This window comes from Manacus vitellinus, unplaced genomic scaffold (genome assembly GCF_001715985.3).
Source record: "Manacus vitellinus isolate BGI_N305 unplaced genomic scaffold, ASM171598v3 scaffold_28_pilon, whole genome shotgun sequence".
NCBI lineage: Eukaryota > Metazoa > Chordata > Aves > Passeriformes > Pipridae > Manacus > Manacus vitellinus.
Window position 1 is genome coordinate 2,194,289 of NW_021940122.1, and position 14,613 is coordinate 2,208,901.

Consider the following 14,613-nt stretch of genomic DNA (forward strand, 5'->3'; position numbering starts at 1 on the left):
ACTAACTGATAGGAATTGCTGTCCTATTTCCTTGTCTTGATGAACTAGTAAGAATTCAGTTTGATAATTTTTGGTTTGAATTTCAGTAAACAAACCTTATTTCCTACATATTTTTTCCTAAATAGGCAAATTTCCATGGACTACTGTTTTCTCTGACAGTAATTACTTTCCAAATGCTGGTTCCATTTCTGCAAAGGTTAGCAATGACAATAGGTTATACCACTTTCAGTACATTGTAGTCTGTTGATGCTAAATTATCGTACCAAAATGCTAGTACTATTGTAAGATGTAATTGTTCTTCATCCTGAATTTTTTGTTTAGTGAGAGCAAACCTGGTGTGACAGTCATGATATTCAGCTATTTTCTTTGCTCTTTATCATTCTCTAAGCTGAAACAACTTAACTGGAGTGTAAACAAATCAGAGTGAACTAAGAAAACTGTCAGTACATTGGTTGTCACCTTTTAGGCACGTGTTCTAAGTTGTGAAGTTAATAAAATAGGAAGAGCTTTTTCAGATGGTTCATGTGTTAAAACTAGCTCCTCATGAGGTATGACTCATGATTTGGGATCAATTCCTCATCAATGAGGAATGCATTTAAACTAAAGTCACACATCAGTGCTTCCCTTACAGCTTAGTTTTGTCTGACAGTTAAACCTTTGTACATGGCAGTATGCCAGCTCATAGCAACAGGGCATAATTTAGTTTTATCGCGTGTGTAACATCATCTATTTTCAGTTTCGTATACCAAAGAAGAAAACAAACACCGAATCAGAGGCTGTCCAAGTTCAGTCCCCTTTGGCAAGGCTCCCAGGCTCCCACCATTGGGACTACCCTTTAAAAGAGGTAAAGAGAAGTTCTTCAGAGTGTTAAGTGTGTAAGAGAATGTTACATGAGGTTTTGGTTCTGGTTTGGATGCTGGCTTTTTTAATACCAAGTGCTGCCTTGGAGAGAAACAGGTGTGTAGGTCTGAAATCTGCCTGCAGGCATACATTTACAGAAATGGAAGCTTTAGTGCCATGTTTCCAGCCTAAATCATTGAAAAGCAGAGTTGGTCTTCAGGTGTAGTTTGAAGCTGTCTTAAAAGTCTTTAATTTAAAGATAAATATAATCATTTTTTTAGTTGTCTTCTGATTTCTGAACTTTAAGTTATATTCAGATCACATAGTAAACTTTTTGTTATGATATGGAAATAACTTTTAAGTTGAGTTTTCAGATAGTTATTGTTTATATCTTAGAGCTTAAACTTTAAGAGAATAAATTAAGTGCTGTATCACTTTTGACAGAATTTTAGGTGCTAATACAGAAATAAATGCCATAAGTACTCTTACAGTCTTTTAGTGTTAATACAGTTATCATAAATTACTGTCTTGACCATCTCAGTCACATATAGAAGCAAATATTTACCTCTATAAATCTGTTCCAAATTCAATGAACGTTTTTAAAATGCCAAATGTTGGAAACATATTTTGCTACTCTTATCTTCTTCAGCTCAGCATCAAGAGTTTGTTGTAGGTTTTAGTGCTTTCAGAATCATGAGGCAGGACAAACAGGCTCGTCCTCAGAGGAATTTTAAAAGCTTGGTGGGGGTAGTTAGGAATTTTTTTGTGATAATGTCCCCTAGGTCTCTTGGTAGGCCAGGTCGTTTCAGCACACTGCAATAGAGACTCACTGTGTGGTTGTATTCTATACTGTTAATTCTTTGAGTGACCAGAGCATCCAATAACAGCCAGATTCTGAAATTGGAGGTAATGTCTCCTGTGGTTACAAGCAGTAGCCTCTTTGGCAGATCCAGACAGCACTTGCATGGAATTCTTTCTGTCTTTCTCTCTGCCTCTGCAAAAACAGTGATTGCACTGGATGAATGGAAAAGTACTTCTGTTTGTTTGTTACTTCCTGTGTGTTGTCTAATTTTCCATTTCTTATTTTTCCTGCCTGTGTCTATATATTTTAGACTTTTCCATGTGGTAAAGGGTTTTATGTGCTTTAAATGCTGACTAGTTTTTTTGTTCTACTTTAAAAGAAAAGCTTGCTCTGATGTATCAGAATTTGGTCTGTGTTGTTTGAGGAACTTGGTGCAGCTTTAAGTGATTTGGATGTATAGGTCTCTACCATGCATGAACACCAGTGATATGAGGTGAAATAGATGATGTTTGAAGGCAGGAAGAGGGCAGAGCACCTTCAAGGCAATTTCTTGCTGCCAAATTTTTCAGTAACGGGGGTATTTTTCATTAGAGTTAGTCCCTTATGGTAGGGAGAAGGTAGTTTGGGATGCACATTCCAGACTTGCACTACAGTTTGTAAAATGTGTGGGCATGAATTTTTCAGATGCCCTTTTACACCACAATTAGACAGAAAGGAAGATGTTTGCTTTCAGCCTGACTGGCATAATTTCCCAACATCTCTTTGGTTTATTATATTTTACATTTAAAAAAAACCAAGGAGAGATTAGCGGGAGGTAATGGCAGAGGGAGGTAGGTTTGGGGAATTGCAGCAATAACTATGTTTTGGTGCAGCTTCATTTATTTAATTTGAAAATATAAGTGCTTTCTGGGAAGGTAAGAAAATTTGGAAAAAAATGAAGTCTTGCTGTTAAAAATTTTTCCACCTCTGTGCCAAACCTTCAAATTTCTTTTCCTTCTCAGAATTTTATATCTTTCTATGGAATACAATTGGGTTAAATATATGGAATTAAAGAAAGTAGAGGCTGTCTCGTGTATTTGTGATTATGTAAAACAGGCCTAATATTTAAATCCCTGTTTGTGATAATCCTTTAAATAGGGAAACAATTGAATTTTCTTGTATTGTCATATTTTTTAGGAGAAGTAAGTTCCATTCAAGATCAGGTGGTATGTGGATGCTTTAAATGAAGCAGATTCATTCTTTTCGAAATTGTTATATGTGCTCTTTGTGGCTCTGCTCTGTTTGATCAGTTACATTGTTTCTATGTCTGGCATTGTTCCATTTTTTCCATTTTTCTAATGTTATCCATTATGACATATTAATGAAGAAATCTGAATCTTGAAACCTACCAATTTTATTTGTTTTGTTTCAGTGGAGATTAAGTGCCAACTACAGAAAGCCTTCCACAAAAGGAAGAAGGCAAAAGGACCGTGACAGACACAGCTCTAATGAGGAAGAATCAGTTGGGTAAGAAGTCACCTTAAAATTAGTTCCTCTCTGTTCATATATTCAGAGTTTTGCAGTCTGTCTTGAAGATGGGCATCTCAGGTCTCTGGCTGGTTTTTTGTGTCATGCAGAGGTGGTTTTCAAGCTGTTGGGTAGCTCACCTTCAGAGAATCGTTCTTCAGTGATCTCATGGCAGTTGTAACTTTTTCTTTGTTTTAACACAACACAAGACTGTGACATTTGAATGGGAGTGCAGCACTTACTAGAGGAATTACTGCTTATTGACCTGCTTGGAATCCTGAAGGGTGTTTGTTGCTCTCTAAGTGCAAATTGTCATTCTAGCTCTAGATATTTTAGGTATTTAGGTATTTAAGAATCTTCCCAGATTATCTTTTGCTTAGCCTTTTTTACCTGGTTGTCCACACTCATTAACCTAGCTTTATCAACTCTTAAAAACAATTAAAAAACCCCTTAAGCAATATGGTGATTAGTAGGGGAAGGCAGTAAAAAAACTAGAGCTTTTTCTCCTCTGTGTTATTGTCAAGACACCTAAGTCAATAATTAAGACAACTGATGTGCTGCTTCTTTATGCTCTGTTGACAAGAGCAAATATCTTGGTTTCTTTGAGATTATGGCAAATAATTTAAAGTTATCTTCTGAGAAGCTGTCAGATAGATAATTGTTTATCCAAGAAACTTTTGAAACTGTAAGTGCTGTAGTTGACAAATAGAAATGAAAATGTAGAACTAGATTTATTAGCGGTAGCTAGGAAACAAAATGACTTTGTGATGAAATGAATTATGTTTGTCTTAATGAAGCAATTATTATTCCACAAATCATTCAATTCTAAATAAATGAGTAAGCATTCTCTGCCCTGTTTTCTGACTGCGACTGAACTTCGCCATAAGTGGTTTCTTGTCAGGAGATGTTGTGGTTAAAGACCAAGTGCACAGGTAATGAAAATGCTTAATGACACTGCTGAGTTATGTGGTTTTGTGACCTATGAATAGTCATTGTTTAGCCTGGTCTGTATATTCAGAATGCTTCAAAGTGTTGCAGGGAAGAGCTGAACTTATAAAAGATGCTGAATTTATTTTTTCATACCTCCTCAGAGGCATAGCTGTGAGTTTACATGGATTTACCTCAAAATGCTTGTGTCAGTAACTTTAACTGAGGGAGCAGCTCACAGGGTCAACCTGGGAGAATTAGCTGTGTTAATTGCAGTTTTCTGAATTTCATTTATGTTGATATCTGATGTCAGTCTCTAAAGGTCTTTCAGTAAACTTTGAACTGATCTTTCAACATTGAGGAGATGGGGTTTTTTTTAAACCTACCTTTGGATCTGTTACATATGTTAATTTTCTGTTACATATGTTTATTTTGATATGTGAGAGACTTTCAAATAGCATTTGTAGGTGTTCCATAATTTTTACCAAAATCTTACCAGCATGTTAATGAGAAATGATTTAGACTGTAAAGAGACAGCAAATATTCAGATATTAAACAAGTACATTTTTCACTTCCGCAAAAAAAGATGTGTGTCTAGAGACTAGCTGGAGGTTCTCTGTAAAATTTACTGTCTGCAATGAAGCTTGTACTTAGTATTCCATCTGGATATTTGGTATTTCTCAGTAAGTCAAAGTTGACACAGTGATCTCATTGCATAAGTAGAAAGAGCACACAGGTTCTAAAGAAGTGGTGTTTGTTGAGCAAAAGTCTGAGAACTGACAAAACTCAGAAGAGGAAAGAGTGAGGTTGCATGCTGAGAGTCTTTCTGATGCAATAGTTTCTATGTTCTTTCTTCCCAGTGAGGAATTTTTCATTTGCATTGCAAAGCAGGAAATAAGTCTCAATGACAAACTTATATTAGGTCCTGGTGTTTTAAAAATGGTCCACTTTTATTGACAGGAGCTCATCTCCAATGTTTAGGGAGACATGTTTTATCTGAAGTGTTGCTTCAGCATTGTTACTGCCACTTCATTTTAGTCAGAAAGGACAAAGTGGATATATTAGCACAAACCCACCTTCACATGTTGTGGTTTTTTGTTTTGGTTTGTTTTGGGTTTTTTTGTTGTTGGTTTTTTTTGTTGTTGTTTTTTTTTTGTTTTTTTTTTTAACTTAAATTTTGGATTATAAAATTTGGTAGTTGGTTGCTTTTGTCAGTTGTACTGTGATGAGACCATGGGGGTTTGTAGCAGCAACTGCAGCTGCTTGCACTTGTATACCTCTGCTTGTGGCCTTGTGCAAAGTTACTGTCAGGTGATAGTTTTGTGATCCCAGAGAGGGCTCTCAGGGCAGCTCACTTCCCTTGTCCTTTTCATATGCTGGAGTTCTCTTACAAATTTCTGTGATTATGTCACAAAACAGAACTGTCATGTAATCTCAATAGTTCAGTTCATTAGGGTCGTGACAGAACGTTAGGTATCGTGCTTCTGTAATTGGTCAGTTAGTGTTTGGTATCCCACTTAGGAAACTTTTTAGTAATCAAGGAGGTGGATAAGACTATTACAAGGGTAGCTATCACTGCCTGGAAATAGTGTTTAGAGTGTCCACTTACTTCAGCTGTATTACTACTGCATTCTCCGAAGAGGGGAATAGAGGTAAATAAAAAAATAATAATTTTTTAAAAATCTGCCAAAAAAACCTCAACAAACCACAACTACTCAAAAACCCAAACAAAATGGAACACTGTTCTGAAATTCAAGCTTCTTGTCCTGGTCTGGTTTTCTTTTAGGGAGGAGGATTGGGAGGAGCACTTAAATAAGACCTGTGTGATTCTTTCAGCTCAGTATTTGAAATGTTAATTGAAATACATGTCACAGCTGAATCAAGTACTGACCCTGTAGCAGTCAGGTTTTTGTAGCAGTCATTTACATACTGGTTTCCTCACAAATGCATTCTGTCAGTATTAACTTCCTGACCCAGCAAAACAAGGAGGTGTTTGGGGATATTCATGTTTGCTGCTTGTTGGTCATTGACTTCTCATCAGTTGGTGAAAGGACCTTGAAGAAGAAAGAGGAGGGACAGAGGCTTTCTTGTAATAGGATGTAGTCAGTGAATGTATCAGAGTTTCCCATTGATGATAGTGTACCACATTATTCCTTTGGGCACTAGAAAGTCAAGGACCTCCTGAGCTGTGTATGTTGCTGCAGAAGCTCAGGTAGCTGGATACACATCAAGTCTATCAGTGGCTTTATTCTGTAAACTCAGGACAGATGTTCAGCTTATATGGGATCTAATGGGGAGACCCTCGAATGGTATGTGACATCCCACTGGCACAAATTTGTATTATTAGTATGTAGAATGTAGGCGTGAAGGTAGTGGTGTAGACAATAATCATTTAGTCCAAAAGGAATCAGTAGCCTCCAGGCCTCATTTTGATCACTTTCTAGTGCAAATTTGAATGAATTGGAGCCAGCAGTTACAACACTGGTGTGCACAAATATGATCATTGAGAAAGGAACTGGATCTAGTAGCTGTGATTATTGTGTGAAATAGAGGTCAAACATATTCCCCAAAGGGGCATAAACAATTAATAGCTTTTCATCCTGTGTTTTCTAAGGTAGGATAATCCTTTTTCGCCTGTGAAAAGTGGTATGAGACTTGCCAGGAGCAGCTAATAGCATTTTTCATAATATGTTTTTTGTTTATTCCATCATTACATGTGTAAGTATATTTTCATTACCTTTGGGTTTGTATTTTTTCCGTTTTGTGGAGGTAGTATGTTAGGTGCTTTAGAAACAGAAATAATTGCCTTTGGTTTTCCCTCACCAAGATGCCTCCAGTTTTACTGTTGTGCAGCTTGCTTGCTGGGTCTGCTGGTGGAACTTGCTTTTGGTGTACACTTTGCTTGCTTTTTTTCTGCTTGACACTAATTTTTATCTTTTGAAATGTCTTTTGTTTGATTTCCAGTAGTTTCATGGGTATGTGCGTGTGCTTGAAATTTTAAGTTCGTTTTTGCAAAAGTTCTTGGTTAAAATGCATAAACCCTATTTAAATCAAGGGAATGGAGACATTACAAATTCAATGCTGAATAACAGTGATTAAACCAAATTACAGAGGAGCCTGGGGCCTAAGGCCTAGCATGATGTGAATGTGAGCAAAGCATGTCAGACCTGAGTTTCCAAGGTGGACAGCAAATTATAGGTGGTGAAATTCTGCTTCTGACTCCTTTACCTCCTGCTGTGGACTTTTTCTATCATTGTGTTGTTTAAACACTCAATGTTGGAATATTTTCTCTTATCTTTACAAATCCTGTTCGTACACGGTCACAGAGTCTTTGTAACATGCCAGGGAGACAATTAGATTTGCTTGCACAGTTGTCAACCCACTGAGGAATAGGAGCCATTTGCTTAAGAAATGTTACTGTAGCATGTGTGTAACACTATGTGTAACAGCTATGTGAGTAATAAAAGGTTTTCTCTAGCTATAAGAAGTCTTGCTCTATGGTCAGTTTTATTTGTTAGGCAAGACGTGCAATAGAAAAAAACAATTCTTGCCTCAGTGATCTTTTAAAGCCAACAAATTAACCTGAACTTCAGTGTCCTCTTAGGACCAGCCCTTGGAAAACAAGTCCAGTTCTCAGTGGTTTGAAAATAAAGTAAATCTGGACAAATCATCTGTGATCTGTAATATTTATCTGCTGATAAGTTAAATAAGGTTTAGTGTTGGGGCTGTACTTGAGTCACAACAACTCTATACAGTGCTACGGGCTGGGGGAAGAGTGGCTGGAAAGCAGCCCAGCAGAAAAGGACCTGGATGTGCTGGTTGACAGCCACCTGAACATGAGCCAGCAGCGTGCACTGGTGGCCAAGAAGGCCAATGGCATCCTGGTCTGTGTCAGCAATAGGGTGGACAGCAGGACCAGGGCAGTGATTGTCCCTCTGTACTCGGCACTGGTGAGGCTGCACCTCAACTCTCATGTTCAGTTTTGAGCCCCTCATTACAAGGAGGGCACTGAGGTGCTGGAACAAGTCCAGAGAATGACAACAAAGCTAGTGAAAAGTCTGGTATGTAAGTCCCATGGGGAGTGGCTGAGGGAGCTGGCGTTTTTTGGCCTGGAGAAAAGAAGGCTGAGGGAAGATCTTACTGCTCTCTACAATGACCTGAAAGGAGGTTGTGATGAGGTGGAGCTTGGGCTCTTCCCTGAAAGTTTGCCTCTTCAGAATCACGTGTGGATATGTTAGCCGTTCATGCCGGAAGAAGAAACCTTGAAAGGCTATCCTGATCAAGAGATGTGTTTGTGATTCCTGTTCTCAAAAGAGAACTGCTTTGTAAATTGTCAAGGCAGTGAACCTAATTCTAGTGAAGGTATAAAGAATGATGCAGAGACAGTGAACTCATAGAAAAGCTTTGTTGGATTCATGTGACTTAAAAAGTTCTCAGCACCCTATTATTAATGTATTATTATATGTATGGCAGGCAACCCAAAGTTATCTTGACGAATGTCCTGAGGACGAAACTAGGAAGAAAGTACACACAGGCGCAACCTAAAACTGATGCTAATTTTTCTGATGCTGGCAAGCTGCAGTCAGATTTACCACCCTCATCATCTACTGCCAGCCTAAAGATATGGCAGATTTTAAACCCTACTCTCCAAAGTCTTTTACTGTCTAAAAGGTATGTTGTTTTTGCCTCATGTCACTAAACGAAAAAATTTTCCTTGCAGTTATTTTTTCATGAGAAAGTGTTATTTGTTGTACCACAGCTGTCTTGTTCATGAACTGTATTTCATCTGACTTCGTTGAATTCACTTGTTCCTGGTTCCATTTGATAATCATTGAGAGAGATGGTGCCAGGCATGTTGTGGTGGTTTTTCTGTTCAAATGACTTCTAGATGATCTTGTGCTGATGAGACCAATTAATTCTGATTTAACCATTGGATTCTCAAAATGTTCAGGGGTTTTTTATTGTTGTGCAAAGAATACACTTGTATTTAACTGCAACCCTTTTCTCAGAGAAGGTATCAAGGTGTATTTTTCACTGTTCCTGCTTTAGACTGCTCATGAAAATAGGAGAACTCGCATAACAAGTCAGAAGAAAAGCATATCAAGTCCAGTATCATCTTGACCCTCCTGCAAGCAGTGGTCAATTGTAGATATCCAGGGAGGGAAAAGTATGGCTATAGTGAATGCTTTTTTTCTCTGTGTTTTTTCTCCAAGCTTCTGATGGTAGACAGTTTAGGGACTTTGTTTACTGGAGGTTACATCCAGTCTACAGTATTTTTCTGTATTAGACTTCTTCTCTCAGTGGTATGCTCATTGTTTATCACCTGTGTGCATCTGCAGCATCTTGTCTGTAAGGTAGTCTCCTGTTTAAAGCAAATTTACATCTCTGTGCAAGAGGAGATCTGAGTGATCCCCAGACATCACACAGTCTGTGCTGAAGTCTGCTCTGTGGATGAATACAGACAACAGGAGAATTACACAGTCAATTCCCAAAAGACTGTGTTTTTCAAAACAGATTCAAAAAGGCCAGGAGGTTACATCCTAATCCAAAACAAAATGCAATGGAAGTGCTAGAATTTAAATCCCAGATTGAGAAATTTAGGTGGGTAAATCAAGGGCTATACAACAAGCTGGCTGCAGTAGAATTTCATGAAGTAATTTGTGTGTGCTCAAGTGGGCAGTTTTATCTTCGTATTTCTGCTCAGCTTATTTTTGATGCTTGTGTTCTAACACCTGGGAATGTTTTTCTGAGTCTTGCTGTTCTGTAGAATGCCACCTCGTAATTGAGGGGAACAAATTCTAATTCTACCTTTTTGTGTACCTTTTTTCTACCTGTTTGCTAAGTGCTTGGGGAAATTCAGTCTGTTTCACTGGAGGCTTCTTGTTCACAGGAAAATCCAGATTGTTTGCTCGAGATTTCTGAGAAATGTCTATTGCATGAAAGCTATTTAGAGATAAACATTTACCAGATTTTAAACAGTACTACATGATGCGTTAGAGGCAATGCAGTGTGAATTGTATTTGGCTGAGGTGAAATTATATGGCTAGTTTTTCTTATCCTGGTCTCTTGTTGCTTTTTTGTGTTAATCTTCTTACCTTGTATTTTAAGTTTCTTAATGGGATTTTTTTTTTCCCTAAGGGACTGAAAATACTGATATTGATTATCAAGCCTCTAAGATACATGAATTTTACAAGAAGTTTCTTCCTCTAGATTTCAGAGCAGTATTTATGATTTACTGTTATATATATATGGCAGGCAACCCAAAGTTATCTTGACGAACATCCTGAGGACGAAAATTGGAAGGAAGTACATAGACAACCACGTAACAATTGATGCAAATTTACCAGCTGCTGATAAATTGCAATCGGGTCAACTACCCTCATCATCTGTTGCCAGCCTGCAGACATGTCAGATATTAAGTTCTCCTCATGAAAGTTCTTTTCTGTCTGAAAGGTATGTTACTCACTGCTGATTTTGCCAGTCTTCCTGAAATGGCATAACTTCACAATGGAAAAGAATTTCCCTGAAACAGTTTTGGTTCTACTCCTGTCTTGAATCAGGAGATCAGTTTCCTGCGTGCAGCTAACATGCTTGTCCAGTGAGCCCTTTTAACACTGCATTTGTTCTGATTTGCTGGACCTGATGCTAATGGCCTACTTTCCTTTCTTAGATGGAATTTCTGTTTGCAGTAGATCAGTGTTTTGATTTATGAAGATGGCCAAGTAATTCAAACACATCTAAGTTGGTTTTGTGTCCAGAACCAAAATCTTGCTTTCTTGTAGCTGTTAATGTGTTCTAGCATGATTTCAATTAACTTCTTTTGCAAAATTTTCCAAATTCCTCTCTGTAGTAGGTAATTTCACAATAACCCACCAGTGGTCTCAATCCTAACGGGGTGACATTGTTTAAGGGCTGTGTGTGTCGTCTCACCACTTAACCTCTACTTTTCCTCTTTTATTCCTGTGTTTAGGTTGACTGAGCATCACAGTAATGCTCGACATAGAAAACTAGTGGAAATCAAGTATTAGAATTATATAACATTTTGATGTAAGAAGGCAGTTGCATTCAAAGTAAGCTGTATCCTCTTATCTCTTATGGCTACATCTTTGCTCAACAGCAAGTTTTCCACAGGAAAATTTAGCAACAAATTTGGAGGAAGAAGGTAGAAAGAGAAGAATGTTTTGTTTTGTTTTTTTTTTTTTTGAGGGCAGGAGTAATTAACAGTTCCCAGGTAAAAGTTGAGAAAAGTAAGTCATATTCCTCATTCTGATACATCAACATCTTAGAGAACTGAAATTAATAGGAATTAATTTTTAATTCCTTATTTTTTAATATTGGGTTACCCATTGCTACTTAAATTAACCTGATAAAGTTGCAATTTAGATGAGGGATTTAGATAGAACAGTTTATTAGGCTGTCTCAAATATTATATTTGTTGCTAATAGTTTTCTATGACTTAGGGTTGAGTGAAGTGTGGGGATTTCTTTCATGTTGTTGGGTTTTTTTTTGTTTTGTTGGGGGTGTTGTGGGGGTTTTTTTTGTTTTATGGCAAAATCTTTTAGTTTTAGTATCTGATTTTTTCACTTGGTAATGTTTTGGATGATGGAAGATAGTGGGTTTATAGAGAGGAGAACATGAACTCTTGAATTGAACTCTCTAAATCTGAGGGAACATCTTGAGTTCTTTTTCAAGCTCATATTTGGAGGGTGGCTGTTGAGTTTTATATTAAGCACAATAATGGTTTGAACTAGTAATTTTTTTTAGCCATTGGTGTACTCCTCAACTTCCTTTAGCTTTGGATTGGTTCATTGCTTGAATGATTAATATTCTGTTCCTGCTACACAACTTTCTAGTTGTGTATTATGTAAAAGGCTTGTCAGTAGCAGGAACCAACATTAGGATGATTTTTCACCCCTCCCCAGTGACCAGCACAATAGTACAATTTGTAAGACATATCACATGGGAAATGGAGAATTTAGGAATTATTTCAGCAAAGTCATGGCTTGATCCTCGTCACCTCTCTGTAAGTAAAATCTGTGCATTACATACACTTGGCACTGATTCTTTTGAGGTCCCTTCTTTCAGAGGAGAATAAAACCTCCCCTCTTATAAAGGTTATGCATATAAATGCACATGGTCATACAGAGAGTCTTTTGTATCATCAGAGTAGCTAGAATGCATACTTTGTTTTACTGAAAATTGTGCCAGTTTTGTACTCTGGAAATTTCAGATCAAGCCAAAGAATTGTGTGTGATCAGAACAGCGTGGTAATAACTTAACTAATCTCTACCAACTAGAACTTGCTGCAAGTTCCCTATTTTCTTTCTTGCTTTTGGTATTACAGAATTGGTGGATTTTGAGTTGCTTTTTCACTGCAAGCCAGTGCAAAACACATTTGTTTGTCACCACTGAACTATCAGTATAACTAATGAATTTGAGGTAGGTTTTAAATGTAAAGAAACATAGGGTTTTGAAGTGTTTAAAGTACTTCTTTCCCATGGCTGTTGAGAACACTTGATAGTATATATGCTGCCTTAGCTTCATAGGTGATGCATGTCTGTTAAAGGGTGCTAAATTACCAGCAAAGTTTGAAATTGCAAATAAAATGTGCAGAATTTATGTATAAAGTCAACATGTTTAAGGAAGCTTGTTATCTGAAACAGTCCTATGAGATACTTCCTATTGTTGAAATGCCTGAATGGTGATGTTGGTGTAAAACAAATGCTGAAAAACGCTTGATGGTTTTGTATGGTCTTTTAGGGCAGTCATATCTATGCAGCTGTTATGCATACAAATATTTAAATTGAGAAAGAGATGTGGGTTCCAAAATAAAATTTTCTATAGTGAGGTTATTCCAGAACTAGAGCTACCCGACCTATGCAAGACCCTGTCTTGTTCAATATACAGAATAAATAGTAGCACTAACTGAGCACTTCTTCTGTGTATGGTCCAATTCATGGTTCTTTGTGAATGGAAAGATAATCAGTAATTTCTTCACAGTGCTTATACATACTGTTCATCGTTGTAGTATCAGAGCTCTGTGGAAATCTTTGTTTGTCTTTGCGGTGTTCCCAAAGAGCAACAATAATCTACAGATAGGCACTGAAGAATAGGCATCTTTTCAGAAAGTTTTGAACAGTCCAACAGTTTTGGCTACCTAGTTAGAGATGTCCATGGTTGGTGATGTTCTTTGCGAGTCCGAGCTCAGCTGTCAGTGATTTCAGTCATTGTGATGGACACTTAGCTCTTAGCAAGTTTGAGACCACAACGTTCACAGTTGGACACATTATAAAGCAATAAACATGAAATCCATTTGGATTAAGTGCTGTGATCCTTTTCTGTTTCTTTCTCTTATGTGTCCCATCCTCCCTTACGTCCTTCACAGCAGGCCCTTTCAAGCAGGAATTTTTATTTCAAATAATTTCTCATTACAGGGTCTTACGGAATGGATTCTGTTAGTCATGCTGAATCTAAAAAATATACTACATTGTCTCATTCCCACCATATTAATTACAAGTGACTGTTGTACTCTCTTTCTTTTTCTTATGTGTTCTTGTTGCAGTCACTCCTTACAGCAAATTAGTATTTGTGCCTGATGTCAAGCATGCCAGATTTTCGTACTTTGTGCTTTTTGGAAGCATCTGTTTCATTAACATTGTTAGAATAACCTGTGTATTTCTGCAGTTGGACTGAATTAATAGTGTTTCATTTGCCAAGGTCCACAAATTTTATGAGAAAGGCAGAAGTTTGTGGTCTAACCAACTCTAGTTTCTGTTACGATTTTTTTTCAGTATTCTTTCAAAATTAAAGATAAGTCATAGTTAATATTATTTGCAGGTCTGAACGTTGCCTGAGAAAGACAGATGATGAGCTGTGTAAATTGACCAAGTCCTCTAAGGAACCAGGAAAAACTAATGCTGTCACGTTAAGGAGACGGGAGCTGCAAAAGAAAGGTTTGTAGTGAGCAGTCATCTAGCATTTAAGTATGAATTTTGGAGAGTTTTGGAATAGGAGAGCACAGAAATAGAATAGGTGTTGCAAACAATGTATATATTTCCTCAAAATGCAGTTTTTTACAGGTATGGTAAAATATGTCAAATGCCTGGTTTTAAATAGGAATAAAACTATGGTGAATCAAACCTGTGGAAGAAAAATGAAACTGAAGAAAGCCTCACTTCACTCTTATAATCCTGATTTTCTAAAAAGTCTTTTATAATCAAGGAAGTAATCCATTAAGAATGCTCAATGGTTTGTGAACACTGCTAAAATGTTTATGCTATTTGACAATACTTGTATTCACTGCTGAAGAATTATGACCTCTGTGCTCAGTCTTCAGGGATAATGCACTGCCTTTTTATACTGATTAGTAATATTTGCAGATTAGAACAGGGAATTGAGAATATTGTATCTGGCAGAAGATTAAACAAACACTAATTCTTACTTGGAAGGGAGCTATGAATTTGTTTATGCCCTTATCTTAAGTAATTATGCAATAATAATATTCCTAATTATTTTAGGGAATATGTTTTGGCAGCCAC

At 37.2% G+C, this 14,613-nt stretch overlaps 1 protein-coding gene across 4 annotated transcripts in view; it reads left to right on the forward strand.

Moving 5' to 3' along the window:
• SENP7 (SUMO specific peptidase 7) overlaps positions 1–14,613 on the forward strand; it is a 31,928-nt gene that overhangs the window by 1,235 nt on the left and 16,080 nt on the right. For 2 of the 4 annotated variants that reach the window (XM_018074727.3, XM_018074728.3), the window contains exons 2-7: positions 126–196; positions 737–844; positions 3,054–3,148; positions 8,549–8,746; positions 10,331–10,528; positions 13,913–14,028. In XM_018074727.3, coding sequence (XP_017930216.3) covers positions 126–196; positions 737–844; positions 3,054–3,148; positions 8,549–8,746; positions 10,331–10,528; positions 13,913–14,028 — 786 coding nt within the window. The remainder of the gene's footprint in view (positions 1–125; positions 197–736; positions 845–3,053; positions 3,149–8,548; positions 8,747–10,330; positions 10,529–13,912; positions 14,029–14,613) is intronic. The other 2 variants (XM_018074729.3, XM_018074730.3) reach the window with 2 other exon arrangements.